Raw genomic sequence first — 26,593 nt, 5'->3', positions numbered from 1 at the left:
AAGTTGCATCCATTGAAGAAGTTGCTACATAAGCAAGGGGCAGGCTCGCCGAAGCGGTTTCCTGGCCCCTTTTGCTGGAGCGTCATAGTCGACGCAGCTTCTCTAGACATAAAAGAGTCCATGAAGACCAATCGTAAGTTCAACATAGACACCCGTCTCGATATGGGCGGGTATATGCCCTCGCCATTCATTCACAACTATCACAAGAGTCAAGGAGAAGACCCGAGTCTACTTAAACATGCTATCATTCAAAGCCTAATTAATACTCAAGCCGAACCAGGCAATTCATCTAACATGAATGTTTCTTACAAGATGATTTCCAATCAATCGAATTTTTCCCAAGCTCCGGCCTGGGATGTGTGCCTCCAAGCTCAAATGGTATCCAGCCAAAAGTCAACGCCGTCAACGCCATTGGATCAGGTATCCTGTTCGCCTTTTCGTGTGCGCGTGCTCATGTCAAGCAAAAACAAAAATCAAATCCAACAAGACCAAACAAGAACAAAAAGAAAATGCGCAATATCCCAAAGTCCTACACTATTGTAGAAGAGAAAAGTGAAGCCGAGCCAGCCATGAAGAGGAGAGCCAGCCCTCGCAATGATAAGTCCAACGCCAGACGGAAAGCAGGAAAACAATGCCCCAAAAAAATCAAACAGTTTTCTTGCCCGTCGTCTAAGCGCCGACGGCCAAAGGCTGAGCAGCCATAGGCGCCGATTCGTTATCGTTGTGAGCAATTTCACCGCCAGCCTCTCTCTCAGCCCACTCGCCCCAAAGACCACGCTTGCCGCGCACGCGGATGTTATCCCCGAGCTCCGGACCTTGGTCGACCTTGATGGCGTCCTTAGTGGCCAAGACGAGACACTCAAAGAACATCTTCGTGGCTTCAGCCTTGGTGGTGCGCTTCTCAGGCAGAAGATCCTGGAAGACCACCGTTGACTGGGTACGCTTCTCGGCGCTATGGGCAGCCTCTGATCCAAACAGATCCCGCAAGATGTGAACGGCGTGCTTAGTGCCGAGAGATACGGGCCCGCTTTCTTCAGGGTGTACAATGGGCATTGTTGTTTGCTCGAAGCTCGGGAAACCAGTATCTTCGACGCCAGGTTCAAAGCCCTCATCATCCATTTGAATGATGGTGCCGTCAGGAGCAACGCTGTTGTCACCAAAGTTGTTGCCGAGTCCGAGGTTGGTATCATCGTCAAACTCTAGACGAGGCGATTTGGCAGCACCGCGCTCACTATCGACATCCGCAATACCGCTATCGCGTTTTCTCTTGAGGTCGTCGCGTAGCATATCCAGTGTGAGCATTCCACGCAGCTCAGGTGCCCAAGCAGAGCTTCTGCCATCCATCATGATGGATGATACGAAGCCACCGTTCTTGTGCATATCCATGAGGGCGAGCATGACCGGGTCGCGAGGAACATATCGGGCTGGTTTGATGATGTTTTCGCGGTTGGTTTGCTGCTGCTTGATAAGACTGCTGGAGAGAGCAATTTCCTCGTCTGGCATGAGAATCTTTTGCCTTCTGGAGCGCTGTGCAGGGCGGCGAACAATCGTCGTTTCTGTTTCATCGGCAGGCTCATACATGTCTGTGTTGTTTGCGTAGTGCTCCGCTACCTCTCTGGCGAAGTGCTCGTCAATATCTGACAAAGGCGATTCTGAAATTCTTGCACGATGAGACTGTGGCAGGGCAGAAAGATCGCGCATGTTCGACATGTCTTCTGGGTTAAAACCAAAATCATCACCATCAAGCATGGGCAGGTCACCATCGCCGTCAATAATGTGAATGCTGTCGGGATCCAAGTCGAGTGCAGTAGGACCATCGGCAGTTTTGCCGACGGCAATTTCCATGTCGCTGAAAATGTCGTCTTCAACATCCCGGGCAGCAGGAGCGTCTCGACCGATTTCGATGTTGCTAACGCCGCCCTCGAGATCACCAAAATCGAGATCAAGTTCGAGATCGTCCATGGTAGGCATCAGGTCGTCATCGAGGGCACCCGGCCCTTTAAGAAATTGGCTGTTGTCGAAATCTTCTTGGAGGTTGATATCGCGGTTACTTGTTCGGCCTTTGCGGCCGACAGGAGTTGCAGTGACATCGTCTACTTGCGAGAGAAGCCATGAGGCGTCCGGGGGGGGAGGAAGGTCAAGGTTGTCATATGGCGTGATGCGATCAGGCAGAAGCAAAGACTCGCGGTTGGAAATCTGAAGATTAGATGCCAGATCATTGTTGCCGCTGGAGCGGAAGGCCTGATATCGAATTAGTAGGTCTACAATCTTAATTAGACGCGTGCATTAACTCACCATTTTAATCTTCATCATAGCCTCGTTGCAATCGTCGAGCAGGTAACGCGTCTTGCGCTGGTAAATTCTGACGACACCAAGCAAAAGCTGTCCGGAGAGACGGAGAGCCATCGGCGCCTGATTAGGCGTAATAATGGCCTCGACACTGTCCGTGACGTTGGATTGCAAGATGTGATTCTTAGAGAGCTTGCGCTCGAGGTTGGCCGAGAGCCAGACCCGGGCCAAAGGCCCGGATTTCTGCAACAGGGTCTCTGAATAAAACATGGCGCCTTACACAGGGTAAAAGAATGGGCGAATGGAAGCGAGTCGATCAAACTTGAGAGCAAAGTAGTGATAGTGGCGGGTATCGAGGGTTGGAAAATGCGGTCCGGGCGGGAAACACGAAGCGTGGCAGTCCGCGTCGGTCGGTGGGTAAACAAGCGGCGCGAACGTGTTGGCGGATATAAAACGCGCAAAAAGCGAAGTCTGGGGCGCGCAAAGTCGAGAAGCAATGAAATACGGTCGCCAGAGGCGAATACTTCAGCTCGCGACAAAAGCGAAGGACGCGCAGAGGGGAAAGGCGCGAAGCGTGAATGCAAGGTAACGATGGTGACAGCAGCAAGTTGGAAAGTCGGGCGTCGAGGGGCGGCCAAGTACTGACTACAGCGAAAAGGGCGTGGCTGGGGAGCCACAGAGGCTGCTAGTGGCTGACCACGTCGGCCGGGCTGCGAACGTCAGTGTGGCAGTGGCGGATAATATTTGTTCCGCCACGTGGGAGATTGCCAGGTACCACGCTTTCGCGCCACTTGTTGCCAGCTTGTCACAGGTTTGCTGTGCGCCACGAGCCTGGAATAATGCTGCGCAATGCTGGTGTCTGGAGGATTATTGCACGAATTATTGAGCGGATAACTGTCTGCTCATGTTCATGACCTCAATTCGGTACTCCGTAGCCTTTGCAAAAATGTTTCAAAGCTACATGGTGTCTGTAGTACATGTGCACCACCAGCTTGGCTTGCCCACCCGGCAACAGACCCACTCAGGTGTGGCTGGTACAGGCTCTCCTAGCACCGTCCGATGCGCGCGCTACGAAATCTGAGGACCAGCTAGCCTCCTTCTCAGCAGCTTCAAGCCGTGGAGCCGCGCAACTGTCAACACCGTCGCGTCCCTTCGAAAGCCATACCGTGGCGATCGCGACACCTCCGTGACAATGTCTGACTCTGAGGATCCTCTTGACCAAATCGACGAAGGTGGTGATGACCTCTTTGGTGATGAGGATGATGCTGGTTCGCCCGCGCCTCGCATAGTCGACGACGACGACGACGACGACCTGGCCTCAGACCCGGACGACACAGGTGACCGCCGGCGCTACGACGATGACGATAATCAAGTCCAGCATGAAACGAAGGAAAAGGTCGTCATGGCTGTGCAGGCCTACCGCCACAGAATTCCCAAGCCCAAGGACAATATAGTGAGAAAACTGCGATCCGTAAAACCATCGGGTTAAAAGCTAATAATCAACCAGCTCCGCGTCATGCGCGTCCCAAAATTCATCAAGGTCATGCCCGAGGAATACGTTGCTGAGAAGTTCGAGCCTACCGCATTCGATACCGCCAATGCCAAGCAAGAGCACCCGGCTCATGTTGCACGAGTACGCCGAAACGAGAGTACAGGTCTCCTTCACAGCAATGCCAACGTTTACCGATGGAATGACGGATCTATAACCATTGGTATCGGCGGCGAGCACTTTGAGATCCAGACCAAGTCTCTGGCACCAGCGCCTGGTCAACCATACGATGAACTCAAGGACGGCCACTATTACGCTGCGGCTGCAGAATTGAGCAGTAACCTGCTGATGACAGTTGGACATGTTGCTGAACAATTCAATGTGCGACCGAACAAGGGTGGTGGTGACGATGCGCTCGCTATCCTTGCTCAGCGCATGCAGCAGGCTAGCAAGACTGCTAACGAAGACGACATGATTATCCGCACAACCAGAGACCCAGAACTACAAAAGAAGGAAGCTGAAATGGCAGAAAAGGAACGCATGAAGGCACAAAGACGTCGCGAAAATGCGGCTGCCAAGATGGATGGCCTCGGACGATTCAGCAGAGGCGGTGGCCTCTCGATTGGCGACCTGGAGGGCGGCAGACGAGGAGCCGGATCCGGGCGGAAGAGAGGCATGCCTGGCTCGAAGCCTAAACGCAGAAACCCAGAGTATGATTCTGATGACGATCTGCCGCAGGGTGTTCGGAGGCAGGAAGACTACGACATGGATGATGGCTTTCTCGTCGGCAGCGACGACGAGGAGATGGAGAGTGACGCTGAAGAGGAGGAAGAGCTGCTGGATGACGACGAGGACGATCATAGACGTCGCAAGTCGAAGAAGCGTAGAACTCGCCATTCTGATGATGAGGACGCCTCAGGCGACGAGGTAGTGGAAATGTCCGGGCGAGCCAGACGGCGCAACGTTGTGGACGATGACGACGAATGATTGCGGAATTGGCCATGCATTTCGTTCCATGGCAACGCAACATGCGGCTGTATAAATTCAAGAATGGGAATCTTTATGGAGTTTATTGAACATTTAATTTCCAATGCATCACTCAATCGAAATCCAAACCTTTTCACAACTAATAACTTGTCGCGTGGATTGCTGCTCGTCCAAACGCAATGGTTGGTGGGGCCTCCGACCTCCCCAGAGCTGGCCGCTGTCACATGCTTGCTAGACTCATCGAGGCGGCGTGGCGGGCCGTCATGCACATCCATTTCACCTGCACCACTCCAAGGTACACCTGGTCAAGGGAGCACGTTCACTTTTTAGTCCGTCTGGCGTGGCCCAATGCCCGAATTGAACACCAGTCTGGCGTTGCATCCGCTCTCTAGAGCGATCGCCTAGCTCCCGTTCTCACGCTCTCGACTTGACTCCGACCCACCGCCAGCACCGTCCGACCCTGCTTGTGATAACGCTCCCTCGGCATGTTTGGCGCATTGCTCGCCGTCTGGGGGGTGATTGTCGAGGTGGTATCTTTCTGGCGCAAGGTGAGATATTCTTCCCATCTTCCCTCTTCCACCAGCAACTCGTCGTTCTCAAACCCCGCCACATGTGTTTCCACCATGACGGTCGCTCTAACGCCGACACAGAAACTGTTCGGATGGTACACTCGCAAGAACCCGATCGACCTGTGGCTCGAACTTCTTCGTCATGCGGAAGCCTTTGAAGACTGGGAGGAAGCAGCTTTACACCTAGATAACTTGCTCGGTCTTGACCTATGGTAGGTTCCTCGACGATCCCTCGCCGGCCTTTGAGAACCTACTGACAAGTCTTGCCTCCTCCAGGCGGAATAACCCAACTTCAAAGTACTATGACTGGAGACTCATCACGGAACGACTCAACTCGCTTGCCATAGCCAGGGAGGACAATGACTTTCAGCAGCTTGTCAATCTGCTGCGATCCGGTCTCGTACGAAACCTTGGCAACTTGACCGTACCGAAATTATATAACCGGTCCTTTTCTGGAACCAAGTATCTTATTGAAGAGTACATCACGCAGGTTGCCGAAACAGTTGAAGATATAAGCACACTACCTACCAATGCATCCGCCGCGGTCCACTCCATCGGAGGCTCGTTGACGAACCAGATGAAACTCGACTTTATCCACGACACGCGACAGGCTTTCGGTCGAAGCTCTCTCGTTCTGCAAGGTGGCGCCATCTTTGGCATGTGCCATCTCGGCGTTGTGAAGGCACTGTTTCTGCGTGGACTGCTACCGCGCATTATAACGGGAACCGGAACCGGCGCCCTGATTGCTTCGCTCGTGGCCATCCACACGGAGGAGGAGCTGCCTGGTGTACTGAACGGCGATGGCATTGACTTGAGCGCCTTTGCTTCAAGAAACAAGCTTTCAGATGGCTCTGAATCTCCACAGACATTCAAATCAAGATGGAGTACGCTGGTACGACGCATACGCCGCTTTTCTCGAGAAGGCTACTTTCTCGACGTTTCGGTGCTCGAAGACTGTGTCCGCGCCAATGTCGGAGACTTGACGTTCGAGGAGGCCTATAACTATAGCAAACGAATCTTGAATATTACAGTCGCAACAGAAGGACAAGGCGGGGTCCCCACGCTACTCAACTACATCACCGCTCCTAATGTGGTAAGTACACTAGAGTCATGCGAGTATGAAGTCTGCTAATGTTTGCCTCTTGTAGCTTATTTGGACTGCTGCTGTCGCATCTAATGCATCATCAGCGGCCTTGTATGGACGGAGGAAAGCAACCATTCTCTGCAAAGACGCGCACGGCAACGTCGGACCTTGGGCTCCTGCCAACACGACAGACTTTCATCACTGGTCTCACATGTCGTACTCGGACCGCGACTCGCCCCTTCAACGCATTTCGGAACTATTCAACGTTAATCATTTCATCGTCAGCCAAGCTCGGCCGTATTTGATTCCTTTTCTCCAGTCCGACATGCACGGGCCATCTCTCGTTGAAACTCGAAGCAAAACGACTCAGCTATCAGCCTCGTTAGTGCGCATGGTTGGTCTTGAGGTTCGGCATCGCCTCCGTCAGCTTGACACGCTCCGCTTATTGCCTGGAAGCATAAGGCGCTTCCTTGTCGACGAGCAGATTCCGGCCGCAGCCATGACCCTGGTTCCTGAAGTTACTGCTGGTGACTTTGTGCGACTGTTGGAAACGCCGACACGGGAGGCGCTCAACTACTGGATACTGCGCGGTGAGAGGAGCGTGTGGCCTGCGGTTGCTGCTCTGCGTATACGCTGTGCGGTTGAAAATGAACTGGACAGATCTTATCAAGCAGTGCGGCAGCTGAAAGCGGGCGATTTACGGAGGAAAGGAAGCATATCTGCGGCTGGTGAAGTCGGCCGACCGAATATCTGATACCCTGAACATATCACACCACCTATTTATTAAGCACAACATTCGTGTAATGAAACTCTTGACCGATTTTGCCATTCGATATAAAAACTTTCAAGCCAACAATTAATTCTATTGAAACTCGCCGGCAAATGAGCGAAATGGTGTAAGCCATGAGGCGTTGCAGGCGACAGCGAACTAGCATGTGGTGCGCCAAGTAGCCAAACCCGGCAATCAGTTTGCGCCAACGAAAGTCCAGGTGAAACATTTCGGGTTTTTACTGTAAAAGCTAGAAGTACTGCACCTTCTTTTGTAAATTTTCCCTCTTGGTATAGTTGCTTTTGTATGCAATATGGCGGGCGACACGCAAGCCCATGCCTTTTAAGGTCAGCTTGAGGCGTTTGCGTGTTCTGTGGTTGGTGCTGCGCCCGCGCATAGGGATGATTTTCAATTTTAGTTACGCAATTGACACGTAGAGGAGGCGACGGCATTTCTGCTCAGAGCAGTAGCCACTCGTCGCCAGACAGAACCTCATCAGGCTGTGCAACGTGACGCAAGCTCGCTGGCCCCCAAGGATACCGCCGCCGATGGCTGCCGCCCGCAGGTTCTGCCGCAAAAGAGTCACAGAAACCGCGGCGACATGCATGGCCGTTTTGGGAAACACTGAGGGCGGCAGTGTGCGCTACGAGGCTATGTTGGCTGACGCAACAGTGCCCACAGAGGCACAGAGGCACAGACAACGGACTACAGAGACAACAGTGACGGAATGCCGATGCATTACCGGCATATACGAGTGAATAAATCCGGAACTTGGTATTTCCAGAAGCTGAAGATCATTTTATCAGTGTCATTGAGGGTTATCTGATGCCCATAGCAACAAGCGGAGGCCAAGGATCCAACGGGCGCGAGAGAGGCGTGTAGGCAGCGTGCATTAACACAGGAAAGCAACTTACCATAGCCTTGGAGTGTAGAGTCACGAAAGTATCATTGCAAATTGCTCGTGCCAAGGGCTATCATCACCATGTACTAGCCAAAAGCAGTATTCCGGAGGCAGCCATGTCACGCTTGCTCGTAGTCGACCCTCATGGCCCTCAATCTTGGGTATCCGCCGCAGTCGAGGCAATTGCACAAAAGCAGAAAGTCAGTAGAAGACTCCTCTGAAAATATCCACACTGTGGAGCTTTGTATAATGATTGGATGCACTGAAGCCGTTGTTACAGGGGGTTTGCAGCCTCGTCATTTCCTGCAATGACAGAAATGTGCAGAGCCAACATCAACTCCGCAGCCACCCAACTAAGCTTCGCTCCCCACCCCCCAACATCGTTACAAAAACTACAAATTGCCATGCACCGCCAACAGCAACAATGGAAACGCGTTACAAGTCAGAGATTGGGCCTCGAGTCTTTCAAATTCTCAGTCAGCGCGTTGCACGAACAGAAGATGAAATTGATCTAGAAATCGACAGCGGGACGGAGGGAGAAGAAATGGAGGAAGATGAATGTACGAGCTAGAATTTGAATCCTAGAATGAGGAGAGAATGGTCGGCCACTACTACGTGCAACCGACCTACAAATTCTCCGTATTCCTACTCCAAAATACAGGTGAGCTATCTAAATGGCACAAGTCTCAATATCAAGACTTGGACCCGACGTTCAAGGATGGCGCACCTGAAGAACACAATCGCTATCTATATATTGAGCTGAAGCACCCACTCATACCACCTTCATCCTGCTGGTTCAGACCTGACCGCGACGTGACTTGGAACGGGCTCCTCAGCGATCCGGAGGACACTCAGATGATGAGCATGTGTACGGCGGGTAGCTGAATCGTGTGGAAAGGGTCCTGTGCGAGGCGAACGAGTGGAACGAGCTCCCGCCGAGCTTGGCCTCGCTCGCTGGTTTTGCAGGCGTGCGACTCATCTACGTGTGGCTCGGCAGTATTCGGTACAACGAGCGAGGACGCAGCAAGAAGGGCTTTGCCGAGCAGGCACGGCGAATCATGGAGAGAGATGGGCGGTTGCTGCGAGGACGCGATTTGACTGTGGAGTACATCGACTATGACGGGCATCGCTACGGCGAAATTTGGACCGGTCGTTAAGCGTCAGCCTGAAAGCCGAGCTCTTCCACTCGAGAGAAGCTATATATTGAGTTCTTCGAAAGCTTCTCGCTATGATGCGAGACCGGCAAGAGTAAGAGAAGTGTTTGTTCGCATAAGGGGTCGATGCTTGGCTAGTTTTACGTAAGCTACTCCAGTCTCTTCACTTTAGATCTTTCTGCTTGTTATCAAAGACTTGCGTCATTATTCGCTCTTCGTGTATAAACTGCCTAATAGAGAATATGGTTTCGCGTGGCCGACCTTGCCTCAATACTTCATGGGAGACAGCCTCGCTCCGCTCGCAAGTGAAACTACACTCAAGGATCTGAAAGTGTATATTTTGATGGAAAGAAGAAAAAAGGTGAAAAAAAGTACAATGTCGCTTGAAGATGGGCTGACCAGACTCCCAGACCTTGCAAACTCCTTCACTCGTTTCGTCTATACCTAATAGCCGTCTGGAGACCGGGTGTCTGCTGGATCAATAGCTTAGCCAACTCAGTGAAGTGTTGCCCGTCAGCGTGCTTGTAGTAGCTTCTTTCGTCCTTTTTCCCTTTCTCTTTTTTTTTTTGGTAATTGCGGCGCTGGTGGGAGCCTCGTTGGATGATGGATTGCACGCCGAAATTGTACGCGACGATGGTATAAGTCGCGACAGGCATAACATTCTTTTGTGTACTCCTCAAACCTGGCTAGTTTCAGCAATGCTGGCTCGCTCAGCAATGCCAGACGCGACACAATTTTGCAGCTTTTTGCCGTCTATACGTCCTTACCCTAGCCCTGCGCCCCCCGCCGTAGCATGATTTCGCCAACTTACATCGTCATACCCGGCGCCAAAGAGCTGCGAGTAAAGAATCAGGCGGGCGCTAGGTGGTGAATATCAAATAGATCCAGACCGCTCAGTACGAGAGACGCAGCCTTACGGAAAGCTATGGTGCAGCACTAACGTTGAACGCAAAGATGCGTTTACGATGCTTTCCGTCGAGGCTGAATGGTACGGCTCCCTAAATAGTTACATGGAGGCCGCTTACGACTGCATGCTGCCACAGACACGCGGCGGCGGCGCCATGCCTGACGCAGCGCACCGGGGATAAATGGGCCAATGTCTGTGCTTGGCTATGAACAATACATAATAGCACCTACTTTGGACAGCCCTACGACAACCCTGTGCGGACGCCACTTGTTCTTCTGCCATTGTTACTGGGGGGCGGGGCTTCCTTCGCTCTTTTTCTCTCGTGGACTGCCTCTCGCAAGCGAATCACCGCGATCGCGAGCCCCTGCCAGTTTTTGCAAATCTACGCGAGGGAGTCTGTCCACCAGGGATAGTCTGACAAAGACGGACGCAACTAAGCGGGGGAGGGGAGGGGAGTGTCGTTCAGACGGCGATTCGTGATTGTCCGTAATTGGCCTTGTTAAATGTTTCTTTGGCAGCGTAGAAAAATACCCTCTGGGGGCTATAGATGCATTTGCTGACCCATTGGTGACACGGTCGGCCGTTTTAGTTACATACCCACGATCTATCATGCGATTCACTCCCCCAAGCACAGAGCCTACGTCGCGTACTGCGCTTTCACTTCCCAGGCCCCGAAACTCTCACGGTGTAGCAGCGAACTCCGAAACTTTGGTTGTCCGGATGACGAGCCCGAGCCGGCCCCGCTCCGGGTCAGGCATTGCCCGAACGACAGGCATGAACGATCGCCGTACAGCGGTACGGCGAAGGGGCGAATACAGAATCCTGCGGATCCAGAAAGATGCAGCAGAAGAGCCTCTATTTTCTGACGAGGTAGAGTGATGTCCATTCCCGGAAGCTAATAGGCGGGCAATCGTTGGCCAGCCTTGCGTGTGTGCCTTCCAGGCCACCTCAGCCTCTCTAGTCCACCTTGCAGCCCTGCTTCCAGCTGATCGGGCTCGGTAGTGCTTGGAATCTACCGGCCATGGCCAGAAAATTCCACTTTGTAGCACCAATCAGGGCCCTTGTTTCCAGATGGCGCGTCCTCTCATTCTTCGCCCCCCCGCTCGCACTGTACGCTGCCTGCCATGTAGCGCCACTCGTATGTGACGACGACTTGGTTTGGGCGCCCCGGGGCACACCTCGGGGTTCCCGGATATTAAATAAAACTGACCGTGCAATGACAAGACGGTATTCATTTTGAAGAATCAGGGAAAAAAGGCCACGAGGGTGGCTACGACGCCTAGCCCACCAGCCGCCTGTTCTCTCCAGCCTGGCAAGGCTCTACCTTGGTCTACCACAGCATTCAAAGCTCTGTGAGAAATTATATAAGTGAATGTGCCGGACTGCCATACTGAGGCCATCACACATGCTTCAACCCGTCCACACATATTTTGCGCAACATCAGCTGCCACAGCCGCTGCAGGGTGACGCACCGGCCCTCATCTCCAATCGACTTCTACAGGAGCCGTGTATCACCATCACTGCCCAGTACCACCTCTGCGGAGGCACGCGACCCTCCGCCAAACCCAACCATTTTCCGAATACATAAAGTCAGCATCATGCCTGATTCGGCAAAACCAGATCAAAAAGTCAAGCCAACTCTGCAAGAAAAAGAGACTACCCCCGCGGCAGTCGCCACAGCCGCTACCACTTACACACGTCCAAGCCGCCTCAAAGGAAAAACCAACAACACCAGCAGCAGCACCAACATGCCCGAGACCGCCGGCTCGCGGAACAAAGGGAAGCAGCCCATGTCGCAGCGGGTGAACGAAGACTTGATGGATCTCGTCGAGTGCGGCTCTTGGTCCGCAGATATTCCCGATGCGCCGTATGAGTCCGTGAGGTACGATCCGACGCTGTATGAGTATGAGCCGGAGACGGAGCCGTCGGGCGCAGGCAAAGCGCCCGAGGAGGTGACAGGCCAGCCCCGAAAGATTGCAAAGTGCAAGAAACGCACGGCATTCTAGTTCAGATGATCTCGAACAACATCAATAGTTTTGTTTCTCGTAATGGGTTGGACCGTGACCACGCCGGCCTGCGAGCACCTTTTTCGGCACTAGAATGGTAAATATGCGTCCAACGGAATTTAAACCAGAGTCTCGAGAGTGATTTCTCTATAGCTTTAACTAGGCATGTTTCAATACAACAGTTGTTTTCAAAATGAAAACAACTATCTCTCCGTCACATACACATTCTGCACACATTTTCTTGTGTAGCTGCATACACCTTTGCACACTCTTATTGTCTGTGACTCCCTTACACCTAAGCAGTGCGTCACAGCCCAGTACTGTCTCTCTTGGGAGCACACAGTACTTGTTGTACTACACATCTACCATGTATAAAGAAGAAGCTCCATGCCCCCGAAACTCAACACTGCAGAAAGCAAATCGAAAGAGAAGGACATCTCTCTACACAAAGGGGAGAAACAACCGCGGCAATCACGATCTCCTCGTCACCACTACACACGCGCTTTCGAGCTCAGTCCTAAATAATACCAGTGAGCCATCACCATGCCTACAGAGAAGGGAAACCAACAAGACGACTCTCAAAAGGAGCCGGTACCTGCTACAGAGGCTATAGATGCTGTAATGCATGCGTGGGCAAAGGCTTATCGCGCCGCCCTGGACGCCGCGGACAAGGAACTCGCCGACCAGTCCAAGCAAGCCTCCGGCGATGACAAGCCGAACTCCTGTGACAGCAAGTCAGGCACCGACGACAAAAGTCCGACCGCAAAGAAATAGGCGATCCGATATCGTGAAGACATCCAGCGTTGCTATCGCGAGAAACATGTCCCTGGGCAAGACATGAGGTGTAGCTGCTTCTTGGGCCCAACAGCAAGCACATGTCGGTCACTGAGACTGCAAGTGTTTCCCTGACGAGAGTCGGTCTATGATATTGAGTTTTGGATAGCTTTAATTCTGTAGACTTGAGCATCGGTGCATGAAGACACAGACAGAATACAGCAAATCGTTTTCTTGATCGTTTGCATCTCTTGTGTATTCCTGTGGTAGATTATAAGGAGCGCAGAGACCATAATGCTTCTATGTGGGGATTAGAGACTAGGTACAAGAAGACGGTCGCGACACATTAAAATAGTAATACATTGAGAGATAGCATGACTCCAGCGTGTGTCCCCCTCGTTCTCGGTATAACGTCGTAGCCCAGACCCAAGCCACAAAATGGCAATGTAAACAGCAGGATGCAATTAATCCCGGTCCTCAAACAAGCTCCCTGATGCTTGCTGTCGTCCTTTGTAGTGTTTATTCACAGGAAAAGGGCGGCAGCGGCGGCACCGATGACGCCGAGAGGAGAAAAGCCGGCCGCGGAGCCAGCATTGGAAGGAGACGTGCTGCTGGGCTGGGCAGAGGTAGTGCTGCTTGACTCTGCCGAGGAATCATTAGTAGCTGAATGAGAAAAAATGTTATTAAATCAGACATACGAGAAGAGGTGGAGCTGGCAGAGCTGCTAGAAGAAGAGCCTGTCGAGGTGGTCGAGTCGGTGCTGGAGGACGAGCCACTCGAGCTTGTAGCTGACGAAGTGTTAGACGATCCACTAGATGAGTCGGTCGAGGACGATTCCGTTGAGGAGCCGCTGGAGCTGCTAGCAGTAGGCGACATGCTGCTAGAGGAGCCAGAAGAAGTAGTGCCAGTGCCAGTGTAAGAGAATGGGGTGCTGTAGTTAGGATCCGAGCCGTCGCTGTTGTTAGTAATCTTGAAGCTGTATGTGCCCGAGCCAAGGTTGTTGAGGGTGACATCGAAGGAGCCACCGGTGGCATCAGCTGTAGCAGCATGTTAGCAAAAGGTAGAAGGCTTGAAGTCGCTACCCACGCGACTGACTTGTTAGGTGAGGGCATACTGGTTAGGGTACGGATGTCCTCAAGCGCCTGGGAGTTGGGGCCGGTCTGAAGAGTAATGGTGCAGCCACCCGTGCAGCCACTGAAGGTGAGAGTGAAAGGCTCGCCCTCCTGGGGGTTGATGACGGTGTTGGTGAACATTGGCTTCGCCAAAACACCAGTAGCCAGGACGGCAACAGCGGTAGCAACGGTAGCAGCGGTGAACTTCATTGTGACGGGCGAAACGAGTGCCGTCTAGGGCGCAACTAGAAAAGAATTGTCAGATCATACATGCAACAGCAGTGTTAGATATGGCACGGTTAGAGGATTCGCGATGTTTGCATGGAGATGTTTGCCAGTGTCGAGTCATACTACCAACTGGTGATACAAATGAACACGAGCTGATGACTAGCCAAAGCCATGTCGACTCAAGTCGGCAAGGAATGACAATAGATCACAGCTTGCATGGGACGGCCGAGGCCCAATTGTGCATGTGCGTGTACATGACCTGGGGAGGCGGGACGCGCGTTTGGCATCAGGCAGACTTGGGGGCGCCATGAGATGTGACACGCCATAGAAGACTTACATGAGCGTAGATGGTTGAGTACTACCGAACAGAACTTTGAGGACGATTGCGAGCAAGGAGCGTGAATTGGAAGTAGAAGCGGAGGAAAGAAGAAGAAGAATAAATATGAAGCAGCTGGGGGCAGATTAATAGAGAGAAGCCCGGGTGGGCCATTTCGACTTTGGTGGCTACGGAAAGGAAAGTGCAGAGCACAACCGGGGCCTGCCAAGACTGCAGCTGCATGTAGCGACAAATAGAGGAAATCCCCCAGACTGATGACGGGCAAAATATTCTGGGCGAGGGCGCTGAGCATATGCTGGTTGGTCGAGTGGCGAGCCGTCCTTGCCGTGGTGGCTGCCCATGTCACTTGTACATCTCCATCCTTTACCTCCCACACAAACACCGCGTTAGCCATCACAATCCGCTGCGGGCAACATTGAAATCTGCTGGAATCGATCCGCTAGCCCGTCTCGCGGCTATTGTCCCTCCCTGGGCTCGAACCTGCGTCTCGCTTGCGCCTTTTTTTTTTTTCGTCTTCTTTCTTCCGCCGCTTCCAATCATCAACGTTGTTGCAGTCCGCTAACGAAACTGGAGATTGGGGTAGCTCGTCGTGCATGCACACGAAGCTCGGCCCACGAGGCGCACGACTAAACTGGCTGCAGCCTAGCGTCATGATACCTCATGAATCCTTTCGAACCGAAATTGGCCTCCAGAGCTCTGCACATTTTCCTCGCCTCGGGCCACCCGCGAGCAGGCAACGTAAGGCAGTCTGTGGGCCTCTATTCCTCATGCCAAGTAATAGCGCGCCACCCAAATCTGGGCCTCGCCATTTCACAGGTAATGGAGGTTGTCTTGGCCAGCAGGGTGGTAACTGAAAGTATTGCGTTTCTATCCACTGGTCTCACAGCATCTGCAACACAGATTGCAGAAACAAACAACGAAGAAGGTACGACGATAGCACGAGGAAAAGTGTGCTTGCAACATAATTGAACGTACAGTACGAAGTACAGAGTGCCCCGCAAGATCATTTACCAAACAGGGGAAAAGGCAATAATCCTCCTGTTCGGCCGGGGCCCCTGTAACTGCTTTGCTCTCCAAGACCAGGCTGACCCTGGGCGTCCCGCTCACAGCATCTCGAAATTGGGTCCTTGTCGCGGCACCCGGGCACGCTGTTCCTTCTGTCACTTCGAATTCGAAGAGGGAACGAAAAGAGAGATCTCCCATTTTGTCCTAAACACCAGTCGCAGCTCGTCAATCAGTCGGCGGAACCTGATAGAGAAAGGTGCGGGGCTTTTTGCTAATCGAATCCTCAACAACTACGCGATCTTGATTGCGAATGAGCACAATCCAGCATCAGTAGATCCGATCCGGCTAACCTGCCCGCTTCTCCGGCACCAACAATCATGGGCAATGTTGCGTGTTGAGACACATGCGCGACAGTAACATTATCATGACTCAAATCAGGATTCACACATTTTGAATAATCAAGGATGGATATTATCGTTATAGTTTCGACACAGCCAACACGCACCGATCGTTGTCAATAATGCTATTAGAAAAGGGAGAAGAACAAGACTGTGCCTTCAGCGCCGCAACTCGCGAACCAAACCGCCCACAGCTAGGTCATGCCAATAATTATAACTAATACTCGAGCAACTTGGAATATACAATAACCCATCAGTGAGCCTTAATAAACGCAAGGTCAAAGGAGGTCATGATAATGCAGAACACTAGCTCCCTCAGATTATTGATCTGGGTACTGTTCGACATAGTCCGTGCGGCCGTCTATGATCAGATCGGAATTTAATCGAACGCTCCAACGAACCATGTCCGTCATGGGCTGTTTTCTAAATTCACCCTCATGATCTCCAATGTCACTCATCGCAGCCATTGGGCCAGCAGGTCTGTGGTGATGGAAGTAGGGCGGCTGCGGCGCAAGGCAGACTCCCTTTTTCCTGCCATGCGTGCCTTCGCAAAAGAATCGAAGTAGGATGTCGTAGGCGTCGGTCACAGGCTTCAGCGCGACTTCCTGCATGATGCGCCTCGCCCCACGATGGCTCAGCGCATAGCCCAATGTACAAACGCCTTCCTGGGCATGCGACACGGCGCGCGTGTGCGCGGGGTAATCTTCCTTGAGCGTAAACGGCTTGTTGATGGACCAGAGGTTGTCCTTGGGCGCCACCGTCTTATCATCGCGGTGAATGACGCGTCCTTTTGCAATCGTTTCAGAGGCCGGAAAAGGGAAGTGCAGACCGCAATTGCCGACCCAGAGAAGGTCCCAATCGTCGCCATAGGGCGAATGGCGCGGTAGAACAGTATTTGGAAGGCTATCAAATGAGATCTCGCGAGGGTCGGGCTGGGACGGATCGAGGAACGTGGGGTCGGCGTAGGACGGCGAGTTTGGGGAAGAGCCAGCAAGTGGCTGAGTGAGAGCTCGTGTCGACAAGGCAAAATCACGCAGCTGTTCGTGGATTCGAACGTCCCAGTCGGAATCGTCTTCAAGGATCAGAACAGATGTCAGGTTCTGGCGAATCATCCTATGCCAAGGTTAGCGCCCGTCGCCCAACGACAGTTTGAAGCTCGCAAGTGACGACACATACTCAACAATGGCATTCATGTGCCCTCGCCAGCAGCCAATCTCGGCCGGCTTGATTTTGAGGCCACCTTCGTCCACGGGAACGGCCTTTTTAGCAATTTGATCGCCCTTGACGCCGTCGATAAATTCGATCTGGAGGTTGCTGAGGTCCGCCTGAAAGGTCAAGCCGTCGCGGCGGTCCGTTCTCTCCGGGAGGCCCACGACAAAGATTTTTTCAAACTGTGCGCAAAAGAAGACATGTTAGTGGCGCTGTGTGCCCTTTGGGGATGCAAACACCCCCAGTGCAGAAGCTGGACGTACCCCCAATGTCGCATTCTTGATGTTGTCGATTGCGCCGTGCTGGCGTAGCCGCCCAAGGCCTGAACTGCTCAGCGGCGCCTTGCTGGTCAGGGTAAAGAAGAATATGAGAGTGAAAATGGCCGCCAGAAGCGTCCACAGCGGCCGCCGGAAACATAATTGCTGGATCATGGTATCGTTTTTGTCTTTCTTGGCGCGCGTACTGGTGGTGCCCGTCTCCTTATCGCGCGCGCCGCAGAGCCTGTGTACCCGGCTTTCTTGCGTGCGACAGCTCGTGCAAAATGCCGATGGGAGGGGAAAGGTGCAAGCAGAAAGAGAGCAAGTAATAGTACAAGGGAAAGCAGGAAGGAGAAAGGGTATCGACGGTCTAACTGCTCGCCGCCAGACAAGACAAAAAAAAGAAGGGGTGAAGAAGAGAAAAGAACTACGCTCCGGTCGGGAGTGGGTGGTTCCAATCAAGAGATGATTTACATGGCGCTTCTGCTCAAGCCGTCTTGGGTGCCCGCATTTCCGCGCTTTACCTAAACCAGGCAACCAGGACGGAGGCCAGGAGGGTTGGAGGGGAGCGAAAGGACAGAGACCGTGCCGATGCAGAGCTTCTTCATTGTTTCAGAAAAAAAGAAGGATTCGAGACACCCCTTTCTATTTTTTTTTCTTCTTTTTTTCCTTTGAAAGATGTGAGAGACGGCGGCGGCAGGAAAACATGGATATCGAACAATAACACCCTAATCAATCCCAGGGGGGCGCCACTTTAGGGGTTCATCCCTGCCTGGAACTAGCTGCCGGGTTCGGCTAGTTAGTATTGGAATGCGTGTTGCTCAAGCAAGAATAGCCGCCGCCATATCTTTGGCACCGAAATAGATGCTGTGAGACTGTTTCAACTGGGAGGTGGGCGGTTACCGGCACGGGACGTTTGTGATACATGGCGAAAACGGAAGATGGTGGGTGGATTGTGTGCCAACCTGGGCTGAGCCTATCTTGATGCATGATGGCGCGCCGCAAGTAGCCATCGGCCGCGTCTACCTCGCCGAGTCTGGCTTTTGCCTGACAATTTTGGAACCACATATCTCTAAGTACTTCATATATCAAATTCATCCGTAATCTGTAGTACGGACTTGGCGTATCAATATTCGACAAAAATGGCGTGTCCTTCATTCTACGGACAAACATATTAAATAGATACAGTACTGCGCCCGAGCCCGTCGACTCGCAAAACAACTTGGCTCCTGAGAAAATGAAAAGTCTCCTCCGCATCGCTCGAGGATGACATGCCTTGACCTGGTCCGCCCCTTCCGCAAACGCTTATACCATGTAGAATTGATGTTTTTTTTTTAAATTATTTGTAGCCTCGGGCACTCGTGTTTGGCGGGCAAGTTCCCGCTGTGGATATTCTGTTTTTGTGTTGCTTTGCAGCAAACAACAAGTAGTCGCTTAATGCTCAAGCAAACGGAGCGAGCCCTGGACGACAACGTTTTCAAGGATAGAGCCAGGAGGGATATCAATGGTGCTGCCCTCGGTGGCCACAATAATGACGGTACCCTTGAGGGTAACGCCACGGCCCAAGTTCACAGCACCAGTAATGGTAAGATGGTCCAGCTCGAGAACCTTGGGGATGGAGGGAATGTGCTTCTGGAAGTCGGAAACCTTCTTGAAGTCGCTGCCGAGCTTGATAAGAGGGGCGTCGCCGAAGCGGTTGGCGCTCATCTGCAGCTGACCGTGCTTGAGAGTGTAGAGATCCGACTTGACCAGCATAAGGTCCGAGCAGGTCTTGACGGGGAGGAAGCGACGGCGGGGGACGTTGACACCGTGGGCGTTGTTGAAGTGGCGAATGGCGGCACCGACAGCAGTCTCGAGCTGCATAATAGAAATGTCAGACTCGCCCTTCTTATCGCCAGGGATGGTCTTGGCGTTGGGGATAATCTCCATCTCCAGCTCGTTGTTCTCGACAACGCGCTTGATGGCACGGAGGTTGAGCCAGATGTTGTTGGTGTTGAAGTACTTGAACTTCTTGATCGACTTGAAGTCGTTGACATGCTCCTTGGGGACCTGGGCAATTTCGAGCAGACGGACAGAGCCATCGTAGTCGATAATGGTGCCACCCTTGACATCGGCCTTGGTCTTGTTGGTGAGTTCCATGATGTACTCAGCCTTGGTCTCCATCATGTGCTGGAGAATGCGCAGGTCAACGACGGCACCCAGGTTGTCAACGTTGGAGAGGAAGATGATTTCTATGCCGCGCTCAAGGAGCTGGTCGAGAATGCCAGAGTTGTAGAGAGACTCGAAGACATCACCATGGCCAGGAGGGTACCACTCGCTGATGGATGAGTTGTAGTTGCTGGGGACGGGAAGCTGGGAATCCTTGAAGATTCTGGGGTAGCGGGACTGGTTGAAGGTGAGGATATCGACGTTGTGGCCCTCGTACTTCTTGATGATGGCTGCGGTGTCGTCGTTGGTGTTGAACGAGTTCATGAGGAGGAAGGGGACGTTGACGTCGTATGTGCGGTTGAGGAACTCGATCTGACGGACGGAAAGGTCGAGGAAGGACATGCCATCACGGACCTCGATGACAGACTTGGGGCCAACGCAGCCCATGGAGGTGCCGAGACCACCATTGAGCTTGAGAACAGCAAGCTTGTTGAGGAACTGGACCGACTCAGAGTTGGCGAGGTCCTCGTAGTCGACGACCTGACCGGCAGCAGGGGGGCGGATACGGTCCCAGTCACTAGGCAATGTTAGACTCGTGTGTGGGTGGAGGGGGGGAGCAAAGTGCTGCTTACACGGCGTTGCCCTTGGCCTTGTCGTTCAAGTAGCGGCGGAAGAGGGCGAAGAAGTTATCCATCTCGGTTTCGAAGAGCTTGAACTGGTTAGCAACGAACGACAATGCTGTAGATAGGCGTGGAACATACCTTCTTCTGCTTGGGGTCCTCGACAGTCTCAGCAAGGTTTGTGAGGGCATTGCGCATCTGGGCAGCGGCGACATTGGTCGAGGTGTTCTCAAAGGCCTGGAGGCGATTAGTTAATTGGGTTTCCATGATGAGGACAGTTGTGAGTTGTGTTGATAGTGAAAGAAGGAAGGAGGCCTGGTAGTAGCAGTGTGTATTAGACAGCCATGGTGGCGCAGCCTGCTCTACGTAGCGGAGAGCTGTCCTCCAGTGACATGAAGGTGCAACCTCAGAGAATGCCCTGGTTCTTCACCTGCCAGTTATTAAATGCGACACAGCCCAAGAGGATCTCGTCATCGTAGGCATTTCTAGCGTCAAGCATCACTGGTGGCTGCGGACATGTCCCACGTTGATCGGGAAAGAGTGCGGGCCGTTGCCAACGGTGAGGCTATCCTGGACTCTTGTCGGGCTGGCGCGTAGCACAGCGGTGACTGGGATAGCGACGACACGGCCGGGCGAGTGCAGTGACGAGGAGTTTTGGGGCTATGAATCATGGGCGGGGGAAGCTTACCATGTGGCTACGAGTCTTGCCATGGTGACGCTTCTCGGAGCCATTGCTTTCCTCGTCCTTGCCGGCGGCAGGACGGAGGTGGGAGGGGAGAGCACTCTTGATAGCTTCCGCCATGATGGAGAAGCGTTGGTAGTACGGCAAGGTGGTAGGCGGGATCGATTCGGTCGAGGGGCGAGGTCCGGTGCAATCGAGGCAGAGGGAGAGAGAGCAGAAGAGAGAGAGGAATATGAGCAGCAAGGTCAGTTTTAATTAAACAAGAGACCAGGAAGAGTTGTTGTAATGGCAGAGAAACAAGAGAGGCGAAAGGGGCGACCAGACCAAAGGCGGGGCTGGTTGACCAGTTCGATGAGGGCAGCGGGGTGGTTGGAGCTTCCCCTGTTGGCAGCAAATGAGGCGGCAGCGTGTCCCTGCCGTTGGTTTACGAGGCGCGGGCAGATGGCAAGACGGCAGAGGTTGTCGTTTTCGAATATGAGGATTGGAATCAAAATGGCAAATTTCGTTGTAGCTCGAAGATCGAGGTCTTTGTTCGTTGTGCGTGGCGGCGATTCTCTCGGTCTATATACGATGCTGCCTCTGTCGAGAGCTACCTTGCCCTTACCTACAGGCTACCACGGGCACTGCCTATCAGTACCTACCTACCTACCTACCTAGGTATACAGACCAGCGCATCCCCTACCACAACATCCCCGTTTCCTTCTCTACCTAACAATAGGCCAATTTCTCATTAGAACTACGTCCCATGTCTGTTCAATCTGCGCATTGGCCGGGCACTGCCCGGCTGGCGTCCTGTCTTTGGCTTGCTTTCATTAGACATCGGAGCAGTTAGGGGTTTGTACCAGTAAATTTGGCCAGCGTCAATTCCCTCATCAGTCTCAACAGAATTAATTTTTTTTTCACTCTCTCGCTTGCTGCTATTGTCAATCGGTCTCCGCACTTGCGATGAGCACTAACCTACGAGAGAGCTGGAGGCGACATGTGGCTTGCAGCAAGCTCGCATAAACAAGGCAGAGGAGAAAAAATCTTTCTGCAGCGAGAGATATGGTTAGTGGCGAGCTAAGAGAAAAAACTGCACCAGCCACTGGAGATGACCGATTGTTGCCCCCAACGCTGACCTCGCCGTGGGCTTTTAGCACTGTTAGCGTGAAAACCGACCGCCGTAGATTGGTGCTAACTAAGTGCGCTGCAAATGCCGCTCCTCCAGTATTATCATTGTTGCCGTTTGCCTACCCATCGCTTTGGCTTTTGTTCGCACAGCCATCGTCCCAAGACGAGAAAATTCTGCCTGAATATTTACCCTTCTAAACCTGGAAAGGACCAATGAAACTACCTAAATGTCCAGACTCATTCGCCCCTTCAGCTGTGCTTGCTCAGCCTTGGTCCTCCAGCCACCGGGAACCGATCTGCATCACTCGCCGTGATGCGACCTATTCTCTCCATCCCGCACCGTTTGCCACTCGCCTCGCAGCATTGTCCCAGCCCACCAAGGTAGCTCCTTGATCCGCTGGTTCAAGATCTAAGCACATATAGTGGATGGGGCATTTAGCAGTAATTCATTCACAAGAGCACAATGCGCGGGCTACAGCCGCTTCTGTCGGAGAGCGCCTGGACAACCATGGCTTCCAAAGATCCGCCATCATAAAGACGCCAACCCTGCTGAGCTGTCTCTCGTTACACATCACAGAAACGTCACCGTACATTAACGATTCCTTGACAAGGCCAGTTACGTTTGTTCTTCTCATCAAAAGCATCATCTCCAACTACGCAGCGAGTCGGCTCTTTGCCTGCCCTCCACGTGGGGCCGGTATTGGCTCAACACCATGATGTCTGGGGCCAGCCTACGGCGAGAGCTCCCCCAAAACTGACCAGTGCGCGGCGTGGTGGAAGCCGTCTGTGTCTTGCATTCCTGCAGGCTGTCGCAGACCATGCGCCGGTTCACAGGTCCGAACATGCCCACTGGCGGCGGCAGGCTACTGAGGCCACCCAGTTTCTTCTTGCTCGATGGCACTAGGCGATATTGAGGCAAGCCGGACGGAGCCGCCGTAAAATAAGAAAGTGGCGGCCTTTGGGTACAAGAACAAAAAGTCAAGTAAGCTGCTCCTTCAACACATGACTGCGGCTGATAATGCTATGGAGCAGCGAGGCATGCAAGATATCGTGTTGTATGACAATCACGGAAAAGCCCTCGTCTGAGGCATAATGACCGCTTCCACTTGCCGTGACAGCAGAAGCTGGCGTGGCGCCGGCGCTGCAGAACGAACTAATCATTAACGTTGGCCCATCGCAACACACGTTCGAAAAGGCTTCCATAAAACCACCCAGAAGGGTTCTCGTTCAGTGCATGTGGTCGCCAGCGCCGCCCGTCCGGCGCCGGAAGTGGCCAAGTGCCAGCACGAGAGCAACAATCAGTGATCGAGCATATTTCCACCAACTATTCGGCGGAAACTTTTCTTTGTCAGTGCCTGGCCTGGCCTGGCGAATAATAGACTTCCCCCAGTGCTTATCCGCCCGTTGGCCAATCCTTCTCGCCCATGTCTCCCCGCCCCATCCCCATCCTTCCATGCCAGAGAGCTTCCCCAGCCTGGCCACAACGTTGCATCCGCCCGGCCCCTACCTCCGGGCGTGGCATGACACAAGGCGGCGCGCCGGCGTGGTCACTATTTCGCAGGCTCACCTCAACTACCAGTAGGAAAACAGACTTTGCCGTTGGAAGGCTCCATGACTCAATCGGTCGCAGCATTGCGGCCATTAGAACGGAACTCTCCAACCACTAGCCATACAAACCCGCAGACTATACTTCTCTTTTTGTAATAGACGCCGCAACTCCGCCTGACCAGTAAGCATTCTACCTTTGCATCGTGGACCGGAACACTGGATAAGATGGACCTGCCTTCCGTTCCCCCCGACCGCGTCTGACCTTTGTCTCTTTTCCTTTTCTTCTTCTTCTTCTTCTTCACCGGTGCGAAAACTCTCTGTTTTGCAGGCTTGCGACTTCTCTTCTTCTCTTCATACGAAACCCTTATTTGGCTGCTGCTGCTGCTCCTCCCACAAGGCTTGCGCCAACCTCACTTCGCTCGGTTGTTGGGCCGTGTGTACGAAATAGGCAATCCCGCAACGCCGCCCGCGCCCAGGCCGTCAACGCCCTCAAGCCTACCCTCAGTGTATCGCAAAATTTACGCGCTCATCGACAGCATATAAAGGATTCGAAGTCGACTGTTCGACATCTCGTCAGAAAGCACCAAAAACGACTAGAGCTCATCTGCGACTAGAGAAAATAATCTTTTATTCATCCTTTCGCGAACACACTCACCAGCGACCATGGGCTCTCTCGACGTCGTTCCCTTTTGGCACGTCAACGTCCCCGAGCGGGACCGCAGCCCTGACTGCCCCGAGTTCCTGCGCGGCCTCAACCCCAAGGACCTAATGGGCGTGTCCACGCCCGATTCGGCCTACGAGATCCTTCCCTGGGCCGACGTCACCCGCATCGTCACCACCAACCGCCTCGAGCGCTTCCAGCGCGTTCCCTCGCAGCTGCGCCGCTACAAGGAGTTCACCTACCGCACCGCGCAGCGCCACGGCACCATTGCCGACTTTGTCCTCAACGAGCGCCTGCGCTGGACGGCGCCCGTGCGGCCTCGCGGCAGGCCCTTTGAGTTTGCCGACGACTACAAGGTGCTGTACAACGACTGGCCGTACGGCCTCGATTCGCGCATCATCCACCTTGTCGTCTGGACCAAGTTTGAGCTCGTCGCCAACAACACCACCGGCGACCTGACGGACACGGCCCGCGCCGAGATCGAAGGCTACGTCACCAAGACGTTTCGCTCCAAGATGCCGGAGGGTCATGTAAGTTTCTATGCTCCCGCCTTTCTGCGCCGCTCTGCTTCAAATGTCGTGAATGTTGGTCCGTATCGCGACATGTACTGACCCCAACAGGTCATGTGGTTCAAGAACTGGGCCGCTCTCAAGTCTATCCATGCCGTCGAGCATTTTCACGTCATGCTCTTCGATCCTGATCCCGACTTTATCCGCCAGGTGACCAACGGCGACATTCCCCAGTGCAACAAGTTTGTTTAGCGCGCGGGCGGCTTCAATCTTGGGCAATGGGCGTTTGCCTTTTGTCGCCCACAAAATCGTGTGCATGTGCTCACCGAGGGACAGTTTTTCTACTTTGACTTTGTTTTTATTGTAATTTATGTGACATGAAACCATTAGACAGCGAGATTTTGCTTTTTTCTTCTCATATCCAGGACAGGCTTTAGACGTAGTCTCATCTGTCCTTTTTAAGCTTACTCGTTGTATGCTAGTCTTTAGATTTATATTCAGTGCGTCTCCAGAGACCCTATCCTTTCTTAGATGTTTTTAATACCCATTTCATTTTGCAGACTCATCTTTCTCAGGTTGGTACGTCCTTCGTGTTGGTGCTCATCTCCACACAAGCCGCGTCTGCAAGAGGCACCGCGATGGGCTTCTCCAGCGAAATGCGAATATCCCATCCGGCGCCATCGCGAGACGGCGCGTGCTGGGCATGCAGGTGCGTCGAGATGGCTGCTGTGAGATGCCTCCCGAGCGCTTCGAGAGTCTCATACGAAGAGTCCGACATGACCTGAAGGAGTAAAAGTGGTTAATAAAGGCAAACTCCAGAGTTATAAAGGGATGTTGTCCGTGACGTTAAGACTTGGCAGCATACCTTAACGATGACTTGTTCCAGCTCGGAGTAGATGTCTAGGTCATCCTCCAGTCTGTCAATCTCCACGCTCGCAATCACGACCTGCTTAGCCAGCCTCTCATTGCTATTCACGCCGATGAGCGTCGGGACCCGCAGACCATGAATCTTGAGCGACACTGCGCTCTGACGCATGACTGATTTCACCGACGCTTCACCGTCTGCCGCCGCCTCGAAGCCTCCCGCCACCGTCAGGCCGACGCCATCGCCAAGCAGCGTCGCTTTCGGCAGATGCAACGTGATCTCCAGCGCCCGCAGCTGCGCAAAGTGAAGAAACGGCGGCTGTCTCGCCTCCGCCGCGCCCGCGCGGACATCCCGTCGTCCGCGCGAGTCAAAGCCCGTCATCTCCGTCCACATCGTGTCCAGCAGGTGGCGCAGGCTCCGGATGGGCGCGGCTGTGGCGAGGATGGACAGGATTGCCTTGCTCAAGAGGCCGTAGTGGACAGTGTCCGTGGCGACGGTGTCCGTGGCGGAGGACGCGCCGAATGGCGCGTCGAGCGAGACGGCGGCCGAGATGGCAATGGGCTGCGGCCTGTCGGGTCGGCCCCATGCGTCCTGCGGACCTTGGATCGTGGCGTGTAGATTCTTGACCTTGATGGTGGAGGGTGCCGGCAGGCGAGCATCGCGCGCGAGCTGGAAGGCTGATACCAGCGGTGCCGCCATGGTGGTGATGGGTTGTTGGATATTGAGCTTTTTTTCTGAGTATTAGTGTCGCGGGGTGCGGTCCCGACGCTACTGCTGTGGATGTCTCAAGGCTTGAAGAGATAATGTGATGGTGTAAGTATCAATTTGATTTGGCGCAGCTGCTGCAGATTGTAAATCTTGAACAGTTGATGCTCTTGGCGGAAAACAGTTGAAGTGGGATGAAGCATGGCTGTCGTGGTGGGGTAAAATCATGGCGACTGTGTAACCATAGGATGAACAAGGCCAGTGCCTCTC

At 53.3% G+C, this 26,593-nt stretch overlaps 12 protein-coding genes across 12 annotated transcripts; 7 read left to right on the top strand and 5 right to left on the bottom strand.

The window, feature by feature from the left end:
• Positions 1-669: 669 nt before the first annotated feature.
• On the bottom strand, positions 670-2,559 carry LMH87_005122 (uncharacterized protein; the record flags this gene model as incomplete). Its single annotated transcript, XM_056202781.1, has 2 exons — positions 670-2,241; positions 2,296-2,559. 2 exons carry the CDS (start codon positions 2,557-2,559, stop codon positions 670-672), a joined length of 1,836 nt encoding a protein of 611 aa, XP_056058303.1.
• Positions 2,560-3,481: 922 nt separating this feature from the next.
• LMH87_005121 (uncharacterized protein) lies at positions 3,482-4,765 on the top strand (the record flags this gene model as incomplete). The annotated part of the gene is made up of 2 exons (XM_056202780.1): positions 3,482-3,742; positions 3,797-4,765. The coding sequence occupies 2 exons, from the start codon at positions 3,482-3,484 to the stop codon at positions 4,763-4,765; spliced, it is 1,230 nt and encodes a 409-aa protein (XP_056058302.1).
• Positions 4,766-5,250: 485 nt separating this feature from the next.
• On the top strand, positions 5,251-7,172 carry LMH87_005120 (uncharacterized protein; the record flags this gene model as incomplete). The annotated part of the gene is made up of 5 exons (XM_056202779.1): positions 5,251-5,313; positions 5,416-5,546; positions 5,611-5,734; positions 5,825-6,427; positions 6,483-7,172. The coding sequence occupies 5 exons, from the start codon at positions 5,251-5,253 to the stop codon at positions 7,170-7,172; spliced, it is 1,611 nt and encodes a 536-aa protein (XP_056058301.1).
• A 1,513-nt stretch (positions 7,173-8,685) lies between these two features.
• Positions 8,686-9,245, top strand: LMH87_005119 (uncharacterized protein; the record flags this gene model as incomplete). The annotated part of the gene is made up of 3 exons (XM_056202778.1): positions 8,686-8,749; positions 8,889-8,901; positions 8,987-9,245. 3 exons carry the CDS (start codon positions 8,686-8,688, stop codon positions 9,243-9,245), a joined length of 336 nt encoding a protein of 111 aa, XP_056058300.1.
• Positions 9,246-11,747: 2,502 nt separating this feature from the next.
• On the top strand, positions 11,748-12,155 carry LMH87_005118 (uncharacterized protein; the record flags this gene model as incomplete). Its single annotated transcript, XM_056202777.1, has 1 exon — positions 11,748-12,155. The coding sequence occupies one exon, from the start codon at positions 11,748-11,750 to the stop codon at positions 12,153-12,155; it is 408 nt and encodes a 135-aa protein (XP_056058299.1).
• Positions 12,156-12,698: 543 nt separating this feature from the next.
• LMH87_005117 (uncharacterized protein) lies at positions 12,699-12,929 on the top strand (the record flags this gene model as incomplete). Its single annotated transcript, XM_056202776.1, has 1 exon — positions 12,699-12,929. One exon carries the CDS (start codon positions 12,699-12,701, stop codon positions 12,927-12,929), a length of 231 nt encoding a protein of 76 aa, XP_056058298.1.
• A 523-nt stretch (positions 12,930-13,452) lies between these two features.
• LMH87_005116 (uncharacterized protein) lies at positions 13,453-14,251 on the bottom strand (the record flags this gene model as incomplete). Its single annotated transcript, XM_056202775.1, has 3 exons — positions 13,453-13,571; positions 13,628-13,966; positions 14,044-14,251. 3 exons carry the CDS (start codon positions 14,249-14,251, stop codon positions 13,453-13,455), a joined length of 666 nt encoding a protein of 221 aa, XP_056058297.1.
• A 1,174-nt stretch (positions 14,252-15,425) lies between these two features.
• Positions 15,426-15,819, top strand: LMH87_005115 (uncharacterized protein; the record flags this gene model as incomplete). The annotated part of the gene is made up of 2 exons (XM_056202774.1): positions 15,426-15,531; positions 15,716-15,819. The coding sequence occupies 2 exons, from the start codon at positions 15,426-15,428 to the stop codon at positions 15,817-15,819; spliced, it is 210 nt and encodes a 69-aa protein (XP_056058296.1).
• Positions 15,820-16,329: 510 nt separating this feature from the next.
• Positions 16,330-17,649, bottom strand: LMH87_005114 (uncharacterized protein; the record flags this gene model as incomplete). Its single annotated transcript, XM_056202772.1, has 3 exons — positions 16,330-17,122; positions 17,186-17,400; positions 17,482-17,649. 3 exons carry the CDS (start codon positions 17,647-17,649, stop codon positions 16,330-16,332), a joined length of 1,176 nt encoding a protein of 391 aa, XP_056058295.1.
• Positions 17,650-18,909: 1,260 nt separating this feature from the next.
• LMH87_005113 (uncharacterized protein) lies at positions 18,910-21,045 on the bottom strand (the record flags this gene model as incomplete). Its single annotated transcript, XM_056202771.1, has 4 exons — positions 18,910-20,200; positions 20,256-20,332; positions 20,385-20,480; positions 20,932-21,045. 4 exons carry the CDS (start codon positions 21,043-21,045, stop codon positions 18,910-18,912), a joined length of 1,578 nt encoding a protein of 525 aa, XP_056058294.1.
• A 3,201-nt stretch (positions 21,046-24,246) lies between these two features.
• Positions 24,247-25,005, top strand: LMH87_005112 (uncharacterized protein; the record flags this gene model as incomplete). Its single annotated transcript, XM_056202770.1, has 2 exons — positions 24,247-24,774; positions 24,865-25,005. The coding sequence occupies 2 exons, from the start codon at positions 24,247-24,249 to the stop codon at positions 25,003-25,005; spliced, it is 669 nt and encodes a 222-aa protein (XP_056058293.1).
• A 319-nt stretch (positions 25,006-25,324) lies between these two features.
• LMH87_005111 (uncharacterized protein) lies at positions 25,325-26,317 on the bottom strand (the record flags this gene model as incomplete). Its single annotated transcript, XM_056202769.1, has 2 exons — positions 25,325-25,534; positions 25,619-26,317. The coding sequence occupies 2 exons, from the start codon at positions 26,315-26,317 to the stop codon at positions 25,325-25,327; spliced, it is 909 nt and encodes a 302-aa protein (XP_056058292.1).
• Between the last annotated feature and the right edge of the window lie 276 nt (positions 26,318-26,593).

The sequence above is a fragment of the Akanthomyces muscarius genome, chromosome 1 (genome assembly GCF_028009165.1).
Source record: "Akanthomyces muscarius strain Ve6 chromosome 1, whole genome shotgun sequence".
NCBI lineage: Eukaryota > Fungi > Ascomycota > Sordariomycetes > Hypocreales > Cordycipitaceae > Akanthomyces > Akanthomyces muscarius.
Note: the sequence above shows the minus strand (reverse complement) of the source record. Positions and strands in the feature narration are given on the sequence as shown.